Genomic DNA, 20,397 nt, shown 5'->3' on the forward strand with positions numbered 1-20,397 from the left:
CACAGTTGTGCACACATGATTGTGTTGTGTCTTTGTTTTTGTCTCAGACTGACAGTCAGAACCGCGTCTCGGGTCTCAGAACCACAGAGTCTGGACTTCATGGAACTGAAGCAGAACTCTTACAATGTTATTGATCCATTAGGGATGATCTGGTTACTTCACTCTGATGAAAATAGAATCAGACAGTGATCTCTGGTGGGTCTGTAAGACCCGGGACAAAGGGGGGGTTGGGTCAGACCATGTGGGGGGGTTGCAGGGCAGACGGCCTCCATCTACAGATAAATCCATCTAACGTTATTATATAAAGTCCACGAGGGAGACGTCCTCACAGGAAACACGTCTGTCAATCATCAGAGCTCTGGGATCAAGTCAAGGTTCTGGTGGATCAATAAGGTTCTGATGGATCCGTTCTGATGGATCCGTTTCATGGATGAGGCTCACGCTGCTTCAGTTGAATGTTTCTGCCTGAGAACCGTCACGTCTGTTGGAACGTGGACTCAAAGCTAGCTTCATGTTTTTACGAATCTGTCTGTCAGATTCTGTCTCTCCTCCTCCTTCATTCAGACCTGTCTGTCTCCAGCTGGACTGACCGTCTCACAGCCGTCTGTCTCCAGCTGGACCGACTGTCTCACAGCCGTCTGTCTCCAGCTGGAAGGATTGTGCCGTCTGACTCCAGCTGGACCGACTGTCTCACAACCGTCTGTCTCCAGCTGGACGGACCGTCTCACAGCTGTCTATCTCCAGCTGGACGGACCGTCTCACAACCGTCTGTCTCCAGCTGGAAGGATTGTGGCGTCTGTCTCCAGCTGGACCGACTGTCTCACAACCGTCTGTCTCCAGCTGGACGGACCGTCTCACAGCCGTCTGTCTCCAGCTGGACCAACTGTCTCACAACCGTCTGTCTCCAGCTGGACCGACTGTCTCACAACCGTCTGTCTCCAGCTGGACCGACTGTCTCACAACCGTCTGTCTCCAGCTGGACGGACCGTCTCACAGCCGTCTGTCTCCAGCTGGACCGACTGTCTCACAGCCGTCTGTCTCCAGCTGGAAGGATTGTGCCGTCTGACTCCAGCTGGACCGACTGTCTCACAACCGTCTGTCTCCAGCTGGACGGACCGTCTCACAGCTGTCTATCTCCAGCTGGACGGACCGTCTCACAGCCGTCTGTCTCCAGCTGGAAGGATTGTGGCGTCTGTCTCCAGCTGGACCAACTGTCTCACAACCGTCTGTCTCCAGCTGGACCGACTGTCTCACAACCGTCTGTCTCCAGCTGGACCGACTGTCTCACAACCGTCTGTCTCCAGCTGGACGGACCGTCTCACAGCCGTCTGTCTCCAGCTGGACCGACTGTCTCACAACCGTCTGTCTCCAGCTGGACCGACTGTCTCACAACCGTCTGTCTCCACCTGGACGGACCGCCTCACAGCCGTCTGTCTCCAGCTGGACGGACCGCCTCACAGCCGTCTGTCTCCAGCTGGACGGACCGTCTCACAGCCGTCTGTCTCCAGCTGGACGGACCGTCTCACAGCCGTCTGTCTCCAGCTGGACGGACCGTCTCACAGCCGTCTGTCTCCAGCTGGACGGACCGTCTCACAGCCGTCTGTCTCCAGCTGGACGGACCGTCTCACAGCCGTCTGTCTCCAGCTGGACGGACCGTCTCACAGCCGTCTGTCTCCAGCTGGACGGACCCTCTCACAGCCGTCTGTCTCCAGCTGGACGGACCGTCTCACAGCCGTCTGTCTCCAGCTGGACCGACTGTCTCACAGCCGTCTGTCTACAGCTGGACGGACCGTCTCACAGCCGTCTGACTTCACTCACAGGGACATCAGTGGTTTAGATTTTCATAGATAAACTTTATTTCTGTCTTTTTTCTGTCTCCGTTAATCATCCTTACAAACCGTTTATAGCCGTAAACAACAGTTTTGTGGACTAATAGATGTCCTGAATACGCGGCGTGTTCACAGAAAACACGGCGAGTCATCAGAAAGTCTTTCAGGACGTCCATCAGGACCAACACACGCCTCTAGACAGGACAGCAGGGCCGGGGCCTCAACAGAGGGAGGGCCTTTCCAGTTTCAGATGTCATGGCGTTCGGTGAGGTCGAGTGGCGTGTCACAGTTTCAGACCGTGTCCCAGCCGTCAGTGACTGGTCCTTGGATTGGTTGGTTTAGCGGCGGGGGCGGAGCCTGACACCTGCAGCAGTGAGGCAGGTTAAGCCACGTGAAGCAGGACGAGGTCAAAGACGAGGGTGCAATTACCTGTGGAGCGCCACGACCTCGTCCAGAGAACACCACGGTCATGCCCCCATGGGGGGGGACGTGTCTGAGGGGGCGTGTCCTGGACTCTTTCAGCTCGGTCAGAAGCTCCGGGCTGGACAGAGACAGACGGGCTGGACGGACAGAAGCCGAGTTAGTGAAGCAGACGCTCGTCCTCCAGAGACTCCAGTCCAGTTTAACTAAGTCCAGTTTACCTTAGTCCAGTTTAACTTAGTCCAGTTTAACTTAGTCCAGTTTAGCTTAGTCCAGTTTAACTTAGTCCAGTTTAACTAAGTCCAGTTTAACTAAGTCCAGTTTAGCTTAGTCCAGTTTAGCTTAGTCCAGTTTAGCTTAGTCCAGTTTAAGTTAGTCCAGTTTAACTTAGTCCAGTTTAACTTAGTCCAGTTTAACTAAGTCCAGTTTAACTTAGTCCAGTTTAACTTAGTCCAGTTTATCTTAGTCCAGTTTAACTAAGTCCAGTTTAACTTAGTCCAGTTTAGCTTAGTCCAGTTTAAATTAGTCCAGTTTAAGTTAGTCCAGTTTAGCTTAGTCCAGTTTAACTTAGTCCACTTTAGCTTAGTCCACTTTAGCTTAGTCCAGTTTAACTTAGTCCACTTTAGCTTAGTCCACTTTAGCTTAGTCCAGTTTATCTTAGTCCAGTTTAAGTTAGTCCAGTTTAACTTAGTCCAGTTTAGCTTAGTCCAGTTTAAATTAGTCCAGTTTAGCTTAGTCCAGTTTAGCTTAGTCCAGTTTATCTTAGTCCAGTTTAAGTTAGTCCAGTTTAGCTCAGTTCCAGTTTAGCTTAGTCCAGTTTAACTAAGTCCAGTTTAACTAAGTCCAGTTCAGCTTAGTCCAGTTTAAGTTAGTCCAGTTTAAGTTAGTCCAGTTTAGCTTAGTCCAGTTTAACTTAGTCCACTTTAGCTTAGTCCACTTTAGCTTAGTCCAGTTTAGCTTAGTCCAGTTTAACTTAGTCCACTTTAGCTTAGTCCACTTTAGCTTAGTCCAGTTTAGCTTAGTCCAGTTTAACTTAGTCCACTTTAGCTTAGTCCACTTTAGCTTAGTCCAGTTCAGCTTAGTCCAGTTTAACTTAGTCAATCAATCTAATCAAACTTTATTGATAAAATAGCACTTGTCATGCATTGCTTTAACATTAAAAACAGGAAACACACAATATTACAGTAAAAACCCAACCCACCCTTCCCACTTCCCTCCGTTAGAACATATGAGCCATGACCCCCACATACAATGAACATTGACTATGTAATGTAACTGAAAAAAGATAAAATATATATATTTAAATAAGTAAATTAATAAATCGACAAACAAACAACTCTGCTGAGGAAACACTATTTGGGAATCTCTTCATACCAGGAGCCAGCTCGGCCATGGGAGCATCGCCACAGCCCCCAGACTGGGACAACACTGGGGTCCCCTTCACAGCTGTGAAGCTGCAAAGTTAAACCCCAGCTGCCCCAGCAAGGGCAACAACTGCAGCAACAACCACCGACCAGGCCGGCAGCCCTGGAGGAAAAGATCCCCACAAGAAACACTGGAGCTAAAATCATTATAAGATACTAAAATTAAAAACATAAGATGAATATAAAAACATAAAACTGAGAATAAGATGCATAAAATGAAAATAAATACATAAAATAGCCTAGACTAAAACTAATAGAATAAATTAGCAGTTAATATTAACTAAAAGCTAAATTATAAAGGTGGGTCTTGAGCCTCTTCTTAAAATCCTCTACAGTCTCTGCGGGCCTGAAGTTCTCCGGCAGGCTGTTCCACAGGCGAGAACCGTAATGGCAGAACGAAGCCTCACCATAAGTTTTGGTCCTCACCTTAGGAACAACTAAGAGCCCTCAGGGTCTGTGAGGGTTCATATTTAAAAAGAATATCATTTAAATAAGAAGGCCCAAGACCACAAAAACATTTATAAACCATTAAAAGATCTTTAAAATAAATCCTGAAACGCACAGGGAGCCAATGCAGCCATTTTAAATCCGGTGTCATGTGTTCCTCTGGTCCTCGTCAGAACTTGTGACGCTGAGTTCTGCAACAGCTGTTGCTGCTCATTTGATTTTTCAAATCAAATTTTTCAATTCATTTGATGTTTTCCAGTCAGGTTTTAGACCCCATCATAGCACAGAAACTGCTCTTATCAAGGTAACCAACGACATCCGCCTGAACACTGATGATGGCAAAGTCACTGTCTTAATCCTGCTAGACCTGAGCGCTGCCTTTGATACTGTTGATCATGGGATCCTTTTGCACAGACTCCAAGACTGGGTTGGCATCTCTGGATCTGCCCTAAGTTGGCTCAAGTCTTATCTAGAAGACAGGAAATATTTTGTTGAAATTGGGAGTTGTGTCTCAGACTACATGGCCTTGAATTGTGGTGTGCCCCAGGGATCGATCCTGGGACCCCTTCTGTTCAACCTCTACATGCTGCCACTAGGGCAGTTAATACGCAGTAATAACATATCTTATCACAACTATGCAGATGATACTCAGATCTATGTGTCACTGACAACAGGTGAATATGGGCCGGTGGATTCACTCAGCCACTGCCTCCAACAGATCAGCGCATGGATGCAGAACAACTTTCTCCAGCTAAACTCAAACAAGACCGAAGTTATTATTTTTGGCCCACAGAAACAAAGAGAAATTGTCAGCAGCTACCTTCATTCTCTGTCTCTTAAACCCTCAAATCAAGTCAGAAATCTAGGGGTAATCATGGACTCTGACCTGAACTTTAACAGCCATATCAAGTCAGTAACATCAGCGGCATTTTACCGTCTGAAAAACATTGCCAAAATCAAAAACATAGTGTCAAAGCCAGACCTGGAGATACTTATTCATGCATTTGTCTCCAGCAGGTTAGACTACTGTAACGGCCTGCTCACCGGCCTCTCCAAACCAGCTGTAAAACAGCTTCAGTACATCCAGAATGCTGCTGCTCGAGTCCTGACCAGAACCAGGAAGTATGATCACATTAGTCCTGTGCTCAGGTCTCTGCACTGGCTCCCTGTACCTGAAAGAATAGACTTCAAAGCAGCTCTGCTTGTGTACAAGTCTCTCCATGGCCGAGCACCAAAGTACATCTCTGACATGTTAGTGCCATATGAACCATCTCGTACTCTGAGGACCTCAGGGGCCGGCCTCCTGTTGATGCCCAGAGTCAGAACTAAACAAGGGGAATCAGCGTTTCAATATTCTGCAGCTAAAATCTGGAACAGCCTCCCTGAAGGCGTAAGACAGGCCTCTTCTGTGTTCATGTTCAAATCTAGACTTAAAACATTTCTGTTTAGCCGTGTATATGACTGAAAGGTCCTATCTGCACTTTTCTTTCCTTCCTTTCTTTTTAAATCTTTTTTTTTTTCTTTTCTTTTAAAGTAAATTTTACGTTGATTATTTCTATGATGTATTGTGATTTTAATGCATTTTTCTGTTTTGTGAAGCACTTTGAATTACTTTGTGTACGAATTGTGCTACACAAATAAACTTGCCTTGCCTTGAGAGGAACGGTGGACCCGGGCAATGTTTTTAGGGTGGTAAAATCCTGTCTTAACCACATTTTAATGTGAAGGATAAAAAATAGCTCAGAGTCAAAAGGTATGCCCATGTTGTTAAGGAAGATCAAAGTGGCTTTATTAAGGGTCTGAACTCGTATAATAATGTTAGAAGGCTATTAAATGTCATTCAACTCTCTGACCAAAAAGCTTTGGACGGTTTGGTAATTTCCCTGGATGCAGAAAAAGCCTTTGAGCGAGTTGAATGGTCGTACTTCTTCTTCACACTTCAGAAGTTGGGTTGGGGTGATGGCTTTATTAACTGGATAAAGGTCAAAGGTCTTATATACTCAGCCACTGGCTGCAGTTAGAACTAATGGCCTAAGGTCAGCTAATGTTGTGGTCCAGAGGGGTAGCAGACAGGGCTGCCCCTTGTCACCTCTTCTGTTTGTACTGGCAATAGAACCACTAGCAGAATATATCAGGCAGGACTCTCTAATGATGGGACTGGATCTGGGGGGGAAATCACACAAGATTACACTATATGCGGACGATGTATTATTATTTCTGAGAAACCCCTCTCTATCGGTCCCTCGCCTTAGTCAGATCATGACAAGGTTTGCTGCCTTCTCGGGTTACAAGATAAATGTATCCAAATCAGAGGCAACGCCCCTTGGTAATGTGCAGCAACAGCCTGACAGCCCCAATCCTTTTCCATTTAAGTGGTCCCCTGCAGGCCTAATATATCTAGGTATATATATTACTCCTAAATTTAACCAGATGTTTCAAATACATTTTGACCCATTATTCAACAGAATAAAACAGGATCTGGAGAGGTGGAGCCTCCTTCCCCTATCGTGGCTAGGCCGGATCAAAAAGCTCAAATGTACAAAAAAACTTTGCAACAACCCAGTCACCGTCAGTGCAGTCAGAGCATGGAGACTTACACAACAAATGGAAGATAGGCAAGGATGTACCTCGGCTCTCACCCCAATTACCGATAACCCTGACTTCCTCCCTGGCACCTTGGATCTAGTCTTCAAAAAGTGGTCAGCTAAGGGAATCTGCTCTTTGGGGGATCTATTTAATGGTCCAACCCTTATGTCTTTCAACCAAATTATGGACAAATATGATGTACCGAGGAGCGATCTGTTCCAATATTTCCAGATCAGAGACTTTATTTCCAAGAATACTTCACTATTGACTGATGTGAAAGTCACACAGATGGAAAAACTGGTACTTCTCCATCAGGGGGGGGGTCTCCATGAGAACCTTTTACGCTGCCCTGAAGAATTGCTCTAATGCTAGTTCTCGGATACTAGTCGAAAGGACCTGGGAGAAGGAGCTGGGTGTCATAATAACAGAAGACATTTGGGATAATGCAAAAAATTAACAGTGTGTAACCGGACAAAAGCAATACAACTAGTGATTCTGCATCGAGTACACATTGCCCCAAACCGCCTCTCCACATACAGAAAAGATGTCTCTCCATTCTGCTTTAAGTGTAAGACGGAGATCGGCCATCTCACTCATTATTTCTGGTCTTGTATTAAAATACAGAATTACTGGACAGATGTCTTATTTGAAATGAGAAAAATTCTGAAAGAGGACCTTAGGTCCAGTTGAATTTAGTCCAGTTTAACTTAGTCCAGTTGAATTTAGTCCAGTTTAACTTAGTCCAGTTGAATTTAGTCCATTTTAACTTAGTCCAGTTGTATTTAGTCGAGTTTAGCTTAGTCCAGTTTAACTTAGTCCAGTTGAATTTAGTCCAGTTTAACTTAGTCCAGTTGAATTTAGTCCATTTTAACTTAGTCCAGTTTAGCTTAGTCCAGTTAAGCTTAGTCCAGTTGAATTTAGTCCAGTTTAACTTAGTCCAGTTTAGCTTAGTCCAGTTTAACTTAGTCCAGTTGAATTTAGTCCATTTTAACTTAGTCCAGTTGTATTTAGTCGAGTTTAGCTTAGTCCAGTTTAACTTAGTCCAGTTGAATTTAGTCCAGTTTAACTTAGTCCAGTTTAGCTTAGTCCAGTTTAACTTAGTCCAGTTGAATTTAGTCCATTTTAACTTAGTCCAGTTTAGCTTAGTCCAGTTAAGCTTAGTCCAGTTTAGCTTAGTCCAGTTTAGCTTAGTCCAGTTTAACTTAGTCCAGTTTAGCTTAGTCCAGTTTAACTTAGTCCAGTTTAACTTAGTCCAGTTTAACTTAGTCCAGTTTAGCTTAGTGCAGTTTAACTTAGACCAGTTTAGCTTAGTCCAGTTTAACTTAGTCCAGTTTAACTTAGTCTAGTTTAACTTAGTCCAGTTTGTGTTTACAGCCATACATCCTAGCACGTCTGTCCCAGCAGGTCTTTTACACCAATAGTTACAAAAACGTAGAATCAGTCCTAAAATATGAACAGGAGTCGATTCTAAACTAAAATAGACAGACTTTGGACATCTCTGACCTTTGACCCTCCTTAATGATAGACCAGGCCTGCATTATCAGAAATTAACAGGCGACCCAGAAGCCTTCACATTGGACAGATGCTTCCACGAAGTGAAATAATGTCTGTTAGACCAGAATACTCAACTCTGATTGGCTGCTGGGTGTGGCTGCACGCCTACAAAAGTAGTTCCGGTCACACATCTTAAATGTTCTGAATCACTGCTCTGCTTCATCCTCATGATCTGGACAGAACCAAGCGGTTAGAAAAGAACTTTCTCTGATCTGATGCTTTCTGTAACACATCGTGATCATCAGCATAGAGATCACTTTGTTTTGCTGCTGCAGTCCAGGTCACTGCTGGCTCAGCGGCGTGTTGTCACATGACCGTGAAAACACGCCGCACCACGTCAAAAATAGTCCGCTTTTGTGAAAAAGGAGACTAAACCGAAAAAATACCAAGAATGAAGAACTGGTTGAATGTTTTTTTTCTTTTGTAAGTGAGCGTGGTTTCAGCGGGATAACGGCCTTCTTCCTCAGCATCACCGTGCAGAAGCTACCATCCTGTAACCGTCCAGTTCTGAAGACTCTGTCCGCCGTTAACCCCGACATGACCCACACGCCACTCACAAAGAAAGACGTATTCAACCAACGTTTGTACGTTAATCTGTTCATTTGTAGTTTAAATTGCTTTTAACAAAAAGTGGACTATTTGATAGATGGTCCAGTGCGTTGTCACGGTAACGGCTCACACTGCAGCGGCACATCAAAGCGATGTCTATGCTGATGATCACCATGTGTTCCATAAAGCTTCAGATCAGAACGTTCTCCTCTAACCGCTAGGTTCTGTCCAGATGATGAAGATGAACCTCATCCTCTTTTCCTCCTTTCTTTCTCTCCAAAGTGAGGAGACAAACTCACCCCGTCTGCCGTCGGGGGAGGTGGAGGAGCTCCGGGGGGAGGAAGAGCAGGAGGAGGAGGGGGATGGGGGGACGGTGGAGGAACTGATGTCATCGTGGAACTGGAACTTGTTTTGGCGCTCTGAGGGAGGAAGAGGAGGATGTCACAGAGAGACTGTCGACCTCGCCCCCCCTCAGGTTCTGGTCGGGGGCGGGGCTTATATCTGATGTGGACTCACCTTTGAGAAACTCCGCCTGAAGCTCCGGACTCCTGAGGGAGCGAAGAGGAGGAGCAGGAGATGAAGAGGAGGGGGGCTGAGGGTTGAACTCCGGGGTCACCGGGGAGGAAGACATGCCTGCAGAGGGCGGAGTCAGAGATCTACATCAGGTTAAAGCTTCACTGTGTGTGTGTGTGTGTGGGGGGGGGGTTCCACTGAGCATGTGCAGAACATCCACCAACGGGGGGGGGGGGGGGGGGGGGCATCTGACAGTAAAACAAACCCGTTGATGACTCACCTGAGCAGGTGGGTCTGCTGCCGTCACATGACGGATCAGAACCGCCGGTTCCCTGGACTCAACAGACCCCCCCCCCCCCAGGTTGTACTCACTGGTGTGCGGCTCCTCCTCGGCTGTGGTTACGCGGCCGGACAACAGCTTCCTGTCAGGGACAAAGTCTGAGCTGGTCTGCTCGCTGGGCGGCGCCGTGCACGTGTGCGCGTGCACGTATGTGCATAGACATGCAGAAAGGCTGAAAGTCCACATTAATTATTGACATTTTATGACGGGGTTACCATGGAGACCAGGGAAACAACAGCAAAGCAGACTTTCACCTGTGAGTGCACAACCCCCCCCTGCTATAAAAGTGGGGAAGACCAGCAGCCAGGAGGAGGAGGCAGCAGGTGAGGAGCACCTGTGGGGGCGGAGTCTGTCCACAGATCTGGGTTTGGTATAAACGGTTCTGCATTTGGGTCCCTGAAGGCCTGGAAGCCTCTTTTGCCGGGAATGATCCATCTTCTGTGGGGGTCACGGGGTCACGGCAGGGATCCGCTCTTCAGAGACCGGCAGGCTCCGCCCACACAGCTCAGCTGTCCGTCACAGGAGGTTTTCTGGTTCCTCCGGTTCAGGCCGTCCCGTTCAGTCTGAGCTGCTGTCTGCGTCCGTTTGGTCATCAGTGTAAAACTCAGGAGCAGAGCCGCCTGCAGGAGGCAGCGTCTGACCGTCAGAGGGAGACACCGCAGGTTTGAACCTCACATGAACCACAACCACCAACCAGTTAATCAGTCGGGTCAGGATGAGGGCTCAGCCAATCACAGGCTGCTGTTCATTAATGATCACATGATCAGAGCTCAGCCAATCACAGGCTGCTGTTCATTAATGATCACATGATCAGAGCTCAGCCAATCACAGGCTGCTGTTCATGAATGATCACATGATCAGCCAATCACAGGCTGCTGTTCATGAATGGATCACATGATCAGAGCTCAGCCAATCACAGGCTGCTGTTCATGAATGGATCACATGATCAGAGCTCAGCCAATCACAGGCTGCTGTTCATTAATGATCACATGATCAGCCAATCACAGGCTGCTGTTCATGAATGGATCACATGATCAGAGCTCAGCCAATCACAGGCTGCTGTTCATGAATGGATCACATGATCAGAGCTCAGCCAATCACAGGCTGCTGTTTGATCACGTTCCTTCTGGATAAACTGAGAAAACACGGTTAACCTTAAAAAACAACCATGAAAACAAAGCATTGTGGGAAATGCCCAATCCCATCGCCTGTGCTGACTTTGAGGCTGTTGTCATGACAACAGAGGGTCCTCTGACAGAAACCAGGAGAGACGTTTATAACAAAACTATTTATTTACAAGAACAGCTACAGGAGAATCTGGAGCAGGTGGAGCTGCTGCTCCTCATGGGGTGGGGGCACCTCCTGTCATCTGAAGACCCCCCCACAACTCCCTCATCACCACGGCGACAGGGCGTCAGAGCGTCCACTTCAGACACCTGCGGACAGACGCAGCTCTCGTCATGGTCCGTTACATAAAGGTTGAATTTTCTGTTTGCTCTGGCACTTGCTACAGGCAGGTAGCTGCTTTATTTCTATTTTTAACCTTGGGCGTGTGCACGTGTGCCGTACCTGGTTTCTCTGTGCGTGCTCAGACACTTGCAGCTGCAGTACCGCCCCCCGCAGGTGCTGCAGGTGTAGTGGGAGGGGAACCCGCACACGCAGCAAAAGTGACGGGGGGGCAGCGAGGAAGGCGGGGCCGCAGCAGACAGGTAGTTAGGCTCCGGCCTCTCCGACAAATTCTGCCAACAAGAACCACGCAGGTCTGTTTAGAGCAGGGGTCGGCATCCCAAAATGATGAAAGAGCCAAAGTGGAGGAAAAAAACAAAAAACAAATCTGTTTGGAACCACAAAATATGAAAAGCCCTATTTAAGCCTCATAATGAAGGCAACACATGCAATATGTGTATCTATATTATCTATATTAGCCTGCTATCAAAATGAATAAGTTGCTACAAACACATAATGAGCAGGAATGATTAAATGTTTATTTGCCCTGCAGTGCATTCTGGGAGAACGACGCGTGACTAATTTACAAGTTTAACTTAATGACAATATCAATGGATTATGTTTCATTGCTTTGATAAAATTAAAGAAATGTAGTACAATAAACCCTTGTTTTACGCGGGTGTTACGTTCCAAAAAGAACCCGTGATAGGCAAAATCCGTGAAGTAGAAACCTTCATTTTTTCTTACAATTAATATACAATTAAAAACTCTATTATACATTGAAAAGAAAGAACAAACCGTTTAACAGGCTCAAGCATTTGTTTCACAAATAAAAGTACTTTAGAAATGTTTTTTAACAAATATCTTCTGTACTGTGAAATAAAAATAATTTTAATCATCGATGTGAACGGAAGGCTTCAAATCGTGGAGATTAGCCCCGCCCACCGCGACCCGAGAGTAATTGGATTAAACGGGAGAAAATTGAAAATGATTATGAAAAAATACAAAGTACAGTGGGACAAATAGTGACTCAGGTGTATTTCACTGCTCTGCATCCTGACTCCGCTCTGCAGTGTTTTCTTATTTTGAAGCCCGCGGTGCAGCTGTGTTTGTTCAGGAGAAGAACACAGTGATTGACAGTTGTTGTCGCTCTTTTTTTTATGGGTTTTAGAGAAACTCGAAATTGCAAGAGAATTTGCACGTATGTAATGTAACTTTAGCAAGCTGTTTTACGTATGTGTACATATTAAACTGCAACGTTATTGACGCACAGGTAGAGAAGAAGCGGAGTGACTTTTTAGCCAATCAGAATGCAGAACACAATGCGTGAAGTAGCGAAACCGTGAAAAGTAAACCGTGTTATAGCGAGGGATCACTGTATAGAAAAACTATCAAATGGAACGTGGGTGACGACGTTCCCCATGACAGTCAGCTGTGCTCTAATGACAGAACAGCTTCAAGCATTTGCCTGCAGACTTTCATTCAGCTGTTCAGGTGGCCTGTCAGTCATTTCCACCAAAACGTGCAGCTTTTCCAGCCACTCGGTATCCTCCAGTTGCGGGTAGTTCAGGGGGGTATTCCAGGAGTCATGTTTAAACTAGCCTGACTTTAACCCTGAACTCTGGCTGAAATCCTCCTGAACTTGTTTACTCTGGGTATGTCGGTTCCAAAAGACCGGATATGAGTTGGCATAATTACGCTCCACTTGGTAACCCTGGGTTAATGCACGTGCACAGCAGGTACATAAAGACATTCTCAATGGATCACCGATTTACGGAGTCACCATGGAAACGCGTGGAGAAAAAAAGAAAAAACAAAGCGCGACACTTGAGACGGAAGTGAGACGGAGTCTGAGATTTTAATGACGGCGGATAGAAATTATAAGTCCATCAAAAAAGTAACACGTCTGAAAAATAATTTAAATAATTTAGTTAAATTAATTCAAACTCAATAATTGTTTATACAACTCAAATTTACGTATTTATCTAACTAAATGTCACAGTACTCCATTAATCTTTTTTCCATCTTAATTACTTATATTTCTTGAACTTTCATATGTCTAAGTTTGAGCCGGCAGATATGCTCATTTTTACAACAATAAAAAGAACGGAAATATTGCACGGAGTGCAAACATTCATTAAAGAATTTTCCATCACTGTCATAACATTTAGATTGTAGTGGTGCTATATAAACTCATCATCCTCTACTTCACTCTCACTCATGGTGCAGAGACGTAAGCATAGTAGGACAAAATAGCTCGGCCAAACACGGTGAAACACAGTAAAGCAGCTATACAACTAAACACATTTGGTCAAAAACCCACACTTAAACCCAAATCCGTCCAGACAGGCAAAGGGAATGATATCCCAGAATCCCTTGCGGTGCCCATTTAACAGCAGCACCAAAGTTACACCTACTTAATTAAATTAATTTGAACGAAAGGAAAATAATTGTCTGAAAACTACGTGTAATTTTTAAGCTGACCTAACAAAAAAAATGATTTATTTTAACTGAAGCAAATAACTGAGTTAGATTGATGTAAAAAAGGTTCTCTTTCCAACATCCATATGTGGTCTTATCATCCTCTCATGGTGGAAAAAGTATTATCTGAGCTTCTTCATCCACTAAATCATCTTCAAATGGACACGCCATGCTGCTTCACCTCTCTGAAAACAAACTAACCTTCAACTAAACCTGCTCCAGACCAGGTTATGTTCAGAGCATGAGTTGCCATGGTAACTTGACCTACCCTGAAACATACCTCCATTTCTGGAACCGAAAACTGATGTTATCAACTTCCTTAGCCTCAAACTTACCGTGGGAGCTAGCATAACCTGCTTCCTGGAATACCCCCCAGGTCTTTGCTGTTCAGGAATGTTTTCACGTGTTCTAAACAGACGACAAAGAGACGCTAAACGTCCCCCCTGGACAGCCATCAGACTGTGTTGTAGCAGGAGATCAGAATATTTCCTTTCAACTTCATCAATCAAAGCACAGAACTGACGGTGGATCATTTCCATCAGCCACCTGTTTAGCGGTTCCCCGCCCTGCTGGTAGAAACGTGCGTTGCAGGCTATGACGCAAACCTTCGTTGACAGAAATGTTGAAATGTAATATTGTAGTGGGGGTCATGTGCATTTTAGGTCTGTTAGCAGCAGGGGATTGTGGGATGCAGTCTCCTGATCTAATCAGGGCTCAGCAGGAGCGTTTCTGTTTGTCCATGTTTCTTTTCATGTGGCAGTTTTGTTGTTCCACCGTAGTTTATTCTTCCTGATGTGTTGGTTCTTTATGTTGTACCATGAGTGTGGGAGGGGGAGGGGTTGATGACTCCTGTGCAACGTTGATGTGGTGTGTGTTTACAGTAAATAGACTTATAATGCCAGAGAGGCGGCTGCACTCTCAGCTTCTCTATCTGCCTCCTCCTCTGAGACTCTACGGAGTCGTGTTCTGTTTGGAACACGGACAGTTCTCCAGCTCAGCCCGTTGACACCTTGGCTCGCGCCGCTGCAAGTGACGTACTTGCCGGGCATTAAAATGTATTTTCTACTCATTCTCACAGCATTGGTAAACGTTCAGAGAAACCATAATAAAACAAAAAACATATTTTTCTCCCCCATCTTTTTACATTGTCAAACATTTTTGAAAATGCTGCAGGGAGCCACTAGGGCGGCGCCAAAGAGCCGCATGGGGCTCCTGAGCCGCGGGTTGCCGACCCCCGCTCTAGGCCAATCAGATGGGGTTACTGTCAGCCAATCAGAGCAGCAGACCCACCTCCTCCTCCAGCAGGGCCGTGAAGTTCTTCCTGAAGCGCTGCTTGAAGTGGTCTCCCCTCGTCTTCCTCCTCTTCTTCTCTGGATCACACACAAGCTCAGCTGACACCAGCAGACGGACCCGTTCAGAACCAACCAGAACACTTACCGGGTTCCTCTGTCTCACTGAAGGCCGGCAGGCGGGCGGTCGGACCCGGAGGAGGGAGGGAGGACAGAGGGTCGTCCTGGAAACGAGAAAAGAAAGTGATGCTGCACGCCTGAAGGAGAACCAAGGTCCAAACGCAGAACCCGGACGGGGATCCGGACCTCAGAGGTCCAAACGCAGAACCCGGACGGGGATCCGGACCTCAGAGGTCCAAACGCAGAACCCGGACGGGGATCTGGACCTCAGAGGTCCAAACGCAGAACCCGGACGGGGATCCGGACCTCAGAGGTCCAAACGCAGAACCCGGACGGGGATCTGGACCTCAGAGGTCCAAACGCAGAACCCGGACTACGGAGTCCAAACGTAGAACCCGGACCTCAGAGGTCCAAACGCAGAACCCAGACGGGGATCCGGACCTCAGAGGTCCAAACGCAGAACCCGGACGTTGAGTTACTGAAACTCAAAAGTAATCATATTACTGAGTTGGTCCCGCTCAGTACCGGACCAGTACCACATCAGTAATCAGATTACTGGGCCAGCTTGATAACAAAGGGCGTCCAACTTGTGGTCCCGATCCTGGTCTGGGTGTGGACTGTGATCCGGATCAAACCTGGAAGTTGTCCTTCTCCAGAGCCTCCAGCTGCCGGGTCAGCCTCCTCTGCCGGGTGGCTTCATCCAGAACCCGGCGCTGACCCGCCTCCACCCGGGCTGTAACAGAACAGACTGGGTCAGGACCCGGATGTCTCGGATTTATGATAAACCCCTTAAAGTGAGTCCGTTTGGGGGTTTTAGGCTACGTTCACACTGCAGGCTGAAACGACCCAATTCCGAATTTTTTGCCCCTAAGCGGCCCAATTCCGATCTTTTCATGACAGTCTGAATGACACAGATCCGATCTTTTCAATTGCGACCCAGGCCCCGTGGGTTTGCCGTCCTGATTCCGAATTGTAGCCGTTCTTTTCAATTGCGACCGCCGTCTGACCGGCCAGGCGACTTGATTCCGAACTGTACGTCATCGACACGCAACAAACGTCATCATTTTGCGTTGAAGTAGGCGGGAACGAGAACGTAAACATCAACCATGGTGGACGATGCTGCTGAGATCAGTCAGTGGAAGGGAAGGGAGGTCACTGATTGGATTAATATTTGGGCTGATCGCTCTTTTCAGGCCAAACTCCAGGGCTCTGATCGCAACTGGGCGGTTTTTGAAAAAATTTCCAGATAAATGGCAGAGCGTGATGTTGAACCTTTCCCGCGATAACCTTTTTTTTTTTCTTTCTCCCCGGCCTTTCCGACCGTGCTCAGAAGCGCAGGGGACCCGAGGCGGATCCTCCTCCTCCCTGTTCTGATCCTTATATTCTCCAGAACGGGTTAATAAAGAGTCCATAGCATTTATTCTGGGGGAAACCTTCTTTTATTACCGTCCTCCGTAACACACAACATGAATGCGCGCCCACACTGCCCCCCCCCCCTATTCTCTATCGCGGCACGCGCTTGCACACACGGGGGGGCGCGGCCCCAACACATACACATTCCTCTTCCACAACAGTGGGTACAGACGATCCCGACTCCATTGCCTTCTTAAAATGAGAAGATTGTAATTGTGCTGCTCCTTCGTGAAAATAAATTTAATATTACAAAAAGAGCTCCGCATTTGACAACACTGTTGTTGACATCTGCTCCGCAAACAAGTGACGTCGTTCACCGTTGAGTATTCTTCTGGCTTCTGCGCATGCGGGTCTCGTTTGGGTCGTGTCACGGTCACACTGGAGATCACAAAAGTTCGGATTTACTTGGAAATGTGAACGGTCTAGCAAACAATTCGGATTTAAATCCGAATTGAGCGTTAAGCCCTGCAGTGTGAACGTAGCCTTAGTGACATTAGCAGAAGCTGAATGTTGTTTTGTTTCCTTATTTAACCCAAAGTTTCAGAACTTTGTCACAAAAATGTCTCGTTTTTTTCTTCTTCAATTGATTCAATGTCGCTGTTTCTTTTATGAATTTCGCATGTGGCGGAATTCACCGAGACAAGCCGAGCGGAGCCGAAGCAGGCTTTTCTCTATTCGCTGCCGATGCAACAACAAAACCAGCAGAACCGACAGAACTGACCCGAACTTTTCTTCTCCAGAACCATGACGGGCTGAAAGAGTCCGTACGGCGGCCGGCAGAGCCAAACCCAGAAAAGCGCGATCTTCTTCTGTGGTCTTTTCGGCGGTTAGGAACTCGGTGAAGCCATAGCGCCACCAGGCGGACAGGAGGTCCAAATGTCTGACATTTATCAGGATTTGACAGGAAATATTTGTGACTTTACTCATTCATGCAGCCCTGGTCACGTGATCGGTTCAAATGGCTCATACATTTGTGTTTGGACCTCCTGATGGAGCACATCTGTGGAGAACGCCTGTGGAGAATGTCTGTTCTATGGTCTGGGCTGGAACCCGTCTTCTGGATCAAACATCTCCTTGATGTCACAAAAAGTTAAACTCTTCTCTGAGTTGGGCTTTAAGTGACACTATGCGGTTCTGACCCGCCTCCCCATCAGCAGCAGGTCTGGATCTGGTCTACCAGGGTGGCTGAGGACAGACTCCCCAGGACTGAGAAGAGGCTCTCTGAGGGGAGGCAGGAGGACTGCAGGTCTACATCAGACCTCCAGAGCACACATGATGGACCTGACGGTTCTCCTGTTCCTAAAGCGGTTCCGTCAGAGCAGCAGGTCTCCGGGATCCTCGCTCCTTTACTGCCTGGTTCTGTTCTTTTTCATGGGGTTGTTCTATTGATGAGCAGAACACGGAGTGCAGATTGAGGTTCTGTGTTCTAGTACTGAGGAACCAGCAGGCCTCAGGGGGTTGGATCTGCAGAACCGCTTGGTTCCATGAAGGAGGGTTCTGGTTCTGCTCCTCCTCACAGGGTTCTGTCCCTTAGCTGAAGGGGAATTCAGGTTCGGGATGTTCTGGGTCAGAAGTGTGGATGAATGGAGAAGGTCCAGACCCAAGAACCATCAGGATTTATTTAAAAAACAACGTTTATACAGATAATAAACTGCAGGTTCTGGATGTTCCACATGACGATCTTCAGCGGTTCTCCGTTTTCTTCCTGGCATCGTTTTCTACAAAAACGTTATTCGATCATCTGTAACAAATAATTTAAAGCAGTTTTTACAAACATTCACGAGAACAGAGACAGAACCAGGAACCCGACCAGAGAAGACACTAGAACCCCAGAGGCAGAGGAACACGTAGCTCCTGGATGTTCCTGAACACACCTCCATCCTCCTCCCTCACAGACTGCATGGGGCACTGAAGGCAGCACGGTTCTGACTCTTATTTTGAAAATCCCCACAGCGATGCCTTCAGGAACAGGAAGCTTGGCTCGTTTCTTTGGCTACTCCTCAGTGAACTCATGACAGCCAGCGAGGCGTTCGTGGACACATGTGGGCGGGGCTAGGGGTCGACAAAGGAGACCATGATGTAGCGGGTGCCCCTGGTGGTGGGCAGACCCTCGTGGTAGTGCGTCAGCCGGCCGGGGTGCATGAAGGACCAGCCCTTCCGGGGAGACTCCACCTTACAGTCGTAGCGCAGGAACCTGCAGCCCCCTCCCTGAGAAAAGGGGGCAGGCGTGAGCAGAGGTCACCTGAGGTCACCTGAGGTGGCTGGGTCGGCGCCGGCGGTCGGACCCACCTCGTAGTCCACGCCCTTCCTGTTGAGGGCGATGTTGATGGTGAAGGTGGAGGAGTCGTGGTGCGGCCGCAGGGACGGCTGCTCGTCGGGTCGGTACCGGACCACGAAGTTCATGATGGCCTGGGCCTGGACAAGAACACAGCTAGAGGTGAGAACCAGAACCGGGCCGTAGGCTGAATGTTCAGGCAGGAAATGCTGGGTCAGACGACCCGGTTCTGGTTTGGAGCTTTCATGAGAGTTTCAGCTGGTTTCTGAATATTAGGCCCGGTTTGGGTTTCTGCCACTGCAGAACCTCCAGAACTCTCAGAACATGTCATCATGGTAGAACCCTTTTAGGGAACAGAACCCGCTAACAGAACATAAAGGACACATTATTGAGGGCTCTATCCCAAACAGTACCGGGATGAACCCTGAGACCTGGACTGGTTCTGGTCCGGACCGTACCTTTGGGAAGTACCCGGGGTACAGCTTCTCGGTGACGGGGGCGATGTAGTCCTTCAGGAACTTCAGCCACTCCTTCTCAAAGCCGATCTGGTTCATGTGGATGTCCACGGTCGGGACGTTCTCGTAGCCGCCGGAGAGCCGCTCGTCCTACGGCACACAAACACACCACCGTCAGCCGGTACCGCTCTTAGAGGGCCATCAGTCAGACCGCATGTCTGACGGTTACTGAACGTTTTTATAGTTTCCCCGGCGTGTTATGGTCCTTTTTGCTTGCCGTACTCTGAACGCCTCACACTCAGGTCCGGGTTCTCACCTTGTGGGATCCTCCAGACCACACGCCGTAGTCCTCCATGGTCTCCACCAGCTGGTCACACATTTTCTCAGAGAACGCCGGGAACCAGTAGACGTCTGGACAGGGCTGCACAACACAACCAGCAGGTCAGCACAAACGCACAACTAGCTTTGTGTGTTGGTGTGTGAGCTGAGGAGGTCTGCTACCTGCTCCACAAAGCCATCCTGGTCCTCAAAGATCTTGGAGTAGTTCTCATGGATGTACTTCTCCCTCCAGTCCTGCAGACACGCTCAGCATGAGGGTCCTTCACAGAACACACGTGTGTGTGTGTGCACGTGTGTGTGTGCACGTGTGTACCGACCAGCGGGTTGTCAAAGATCTGCCACATGTCTGGGTGTAGTCTGGACGTGTTGAAGTTGGAGGACGCCACCAGACGGCCAAACTCATCACGGTTGGACACGAACATGAAGACGCCCTGCAGACACACGGCTGTTAGAACCTCCTGTTCTCCTGCTGCTCCTCTAGATCCTCCTTCTGAGGTTCTGCTCACTGTTCCTACTGTTCCTCTCTCTATAGGTTACAACTCTGGAACATTCTGGTTCCTTCAGGGACACTCTGGTTCCAGACTCTGAAGTCCTTTTCCAGGGTTGTGGTCCAGATCTCCAGTTCTCCTGTTCTCTACACTGATTTTACTCTTTTCTGCTGCACTGAACCTGAATGTCCTCAACCATTCACAAACAGACGATTTTACGCAAGACATGAAGACACAGATGTGCAGCAGCAGATGTGAAGCAGCAGCAGGTATACAGCAGGTGTGCAGCAGCAGGTGTCACCTGGTCGCGGACGTTCTTGCAGAACACCATGTCCGGATCCATCCCCTGGTCCACAAACAGGTTCAGGTGAGACAGTTTGGACCTCAGCACGCTGCCTTTCACCAGGTACACCTGTGAGATGTACGGCA

The 20,397-nt window shown here is 47.7% G+C and overlaps 3 protein-coding genes across 10 annotated transcripts in view; all 3 read right to left on the bottom strand.

Annotated features, from left to right (window-relative positions):
• Window positions 1–1,832: 1,832 nt before the first annotated feature.
• On the bottom strand, window positions 1,833–10,446 carry LOC111949264. The gene is made up of 6 exons (XM_023966063.1): window positions 9,917–10,446; window positions 9,695–9,834; window positions 9,326–9,442; window positions 9,109–9,228; window positions 2,259–2,389; window positions 1,833–2,193 (listed from the first exon to the last, which is right to left on the bottom strand). The coding sequence occupies exons 1-6, from the start codon at window positions 10,048–10,050 to the stop codon at window positions 2,140–2,142; spliced, it is 696 nt and encodes a 231-aa protein (XP_023821831.1). The 5' UTR covers window positions 10,051–10,446; the 3' UTR covers window positions 1,833–2,139.
• A 489-nt stretch (window positions 10,447–10,935) lies between these two features.
• Window positions 10,936–17,353, bottom strand: znhit1 (zinc finger HIT-type containing 1). 2 transcript variants are annotated; one of them, XM_023966061.1, is made up of 6 exons: window positions 17,047–17,353; window positions 15,634–15,731; window positions 15,027–15,102; window positions 14,880–14,959; window positions 11,232–11,401; window positions 10,936–11,098 (listed from the first exon to the last, which is right to left on the bottom strand). In XM_023966061.1, exons 1-6 carry the CDS (start codon window positions 17,336–17,338, stop codon window positions 11,077–11,079), a joined length of 738 nt encoding a protein of 245 aa, XP_023821829.1. In that variant the 5' UTR covers window positions 17,339–17,353; the 3' UTR covers window positions 10,936–11,076. The 2 variants fall into 2 exon arrangements, with proteins under 2 accessions (XP_023821829.1, XP_023821830.1); XM_023966062.1 differs by having other exon boundaries at window positions 17,133–17,256.
• A 656-nt stretch (window positions 17,354–18,009) lies between these two features.
• The window catches only part of plod3 (procollagen-lysine,2-oxoglutarate 5-dioxygenase 3), a 46,294-nt gene continuing 43,906 nt past the window's right edge, over window positions 18,010–20,397 (bottom strand). For all 7 annotated transcript variants that reach the window (XM_023966056.1, XM_023966059.1, XM_023966058.1 and 4 more), the window contains 7 exons: window positions 20,270–20,397; window positions 19,798–19,911; window positions 19,643–19,714; window positions 19,458–19,562; window positions 19,145–19,291; window positions 18,701–18,826; window positions 18,010–18,619 (listed from right to left, as the gene is read on the bottom strand). The exon at window positions 20,270–20,397 is cut by the window's right edge and continues 14 nt beyond it. In XM_023966056.1, the coding sequence (XP_023821824.1) occupies window positions 18,464–18,619; window positions 18,701–18,826; window positions 19,145–19,291; window positions 19,458–19,562; window positions 19,643–19,714; window positions 19,798–19,911; window positions 20,270–20,397 (848 nt within the window). In that variant the 3' untranslated portion in view covers window positions 18,010–18,463. The remainder of the gene's footprint in view (window positions 18,620–18,700; window positions 18,827–19,144; window positions 19,292–19,457; window positions 19,563–19,642; window positions 19,715–19,797; window positions 19,912–20,269) is intronic.

Source organism: Oryzias latipes, chromosome 18 (genome assembly GCF_002234675.1).
Source record: "Oryzias latipes chromosome 18, ASM223467v1".
Taxonomy (NCBI): Eukaryota; Metazoa; Chordata; class Actinopteri; order Beloniformes; family Adrianichthyidae; genus Oryzias; species Oryzias latipes.

What these genes read in the sequence shown, in the direction of transcription:
- LOC111949264 (XM_023966063.1), bottom strand. Translation starts at nt 10,050, where the DNA reads ATGCAGAACCGTTTATACCAAACCCAGATCTGTGGACAGACTCCGCCC. An exon ending in CTCCCCCGACGGCAGACGGG is followed by an intron (nt 2,390 to 9,108) that starts GTGAGTTTGTCT and finishes CTGTCCGTCCAG; the next exon opens with CCCGTCTGTCTCTGTCCAGC. An exon ending in GAGGTCGTGGCGCTCCACAG is followed by an intron (nt 2,194 to 2,258) that starts GTAATTGCACCC and finishes TCACTGCTGCAG; the next exon opens with GTGTCAGGCTCCGCCCCCGC.
- znhit1 (XM_023966061.1), bottom strand. Translation starts at nt 17,338, where the DNA reads ATGAGTAAAGTCACAAATATTTCCTGTCAAATCCTGATAAATGTCAGA. An exon ending in TGGAGAAGGACAACTTCCAG is followed by an intron (nt 15,103 to 15,633) that starts GTTTGATCCGGA and finishes TCTCGTTTCCAG; the next exon opens with GACGACCCTCTGTCCTCCCT. An exon ending in CGGCCCTGCTGGAGGAGGAG is followed by an intron (nt 11,402 to 14,879) that starts GTGGGTCTGCTG and finishes TCTTGTTGGCAG; the next exon opens with AATTTGTCGGAGAGGCCGGA.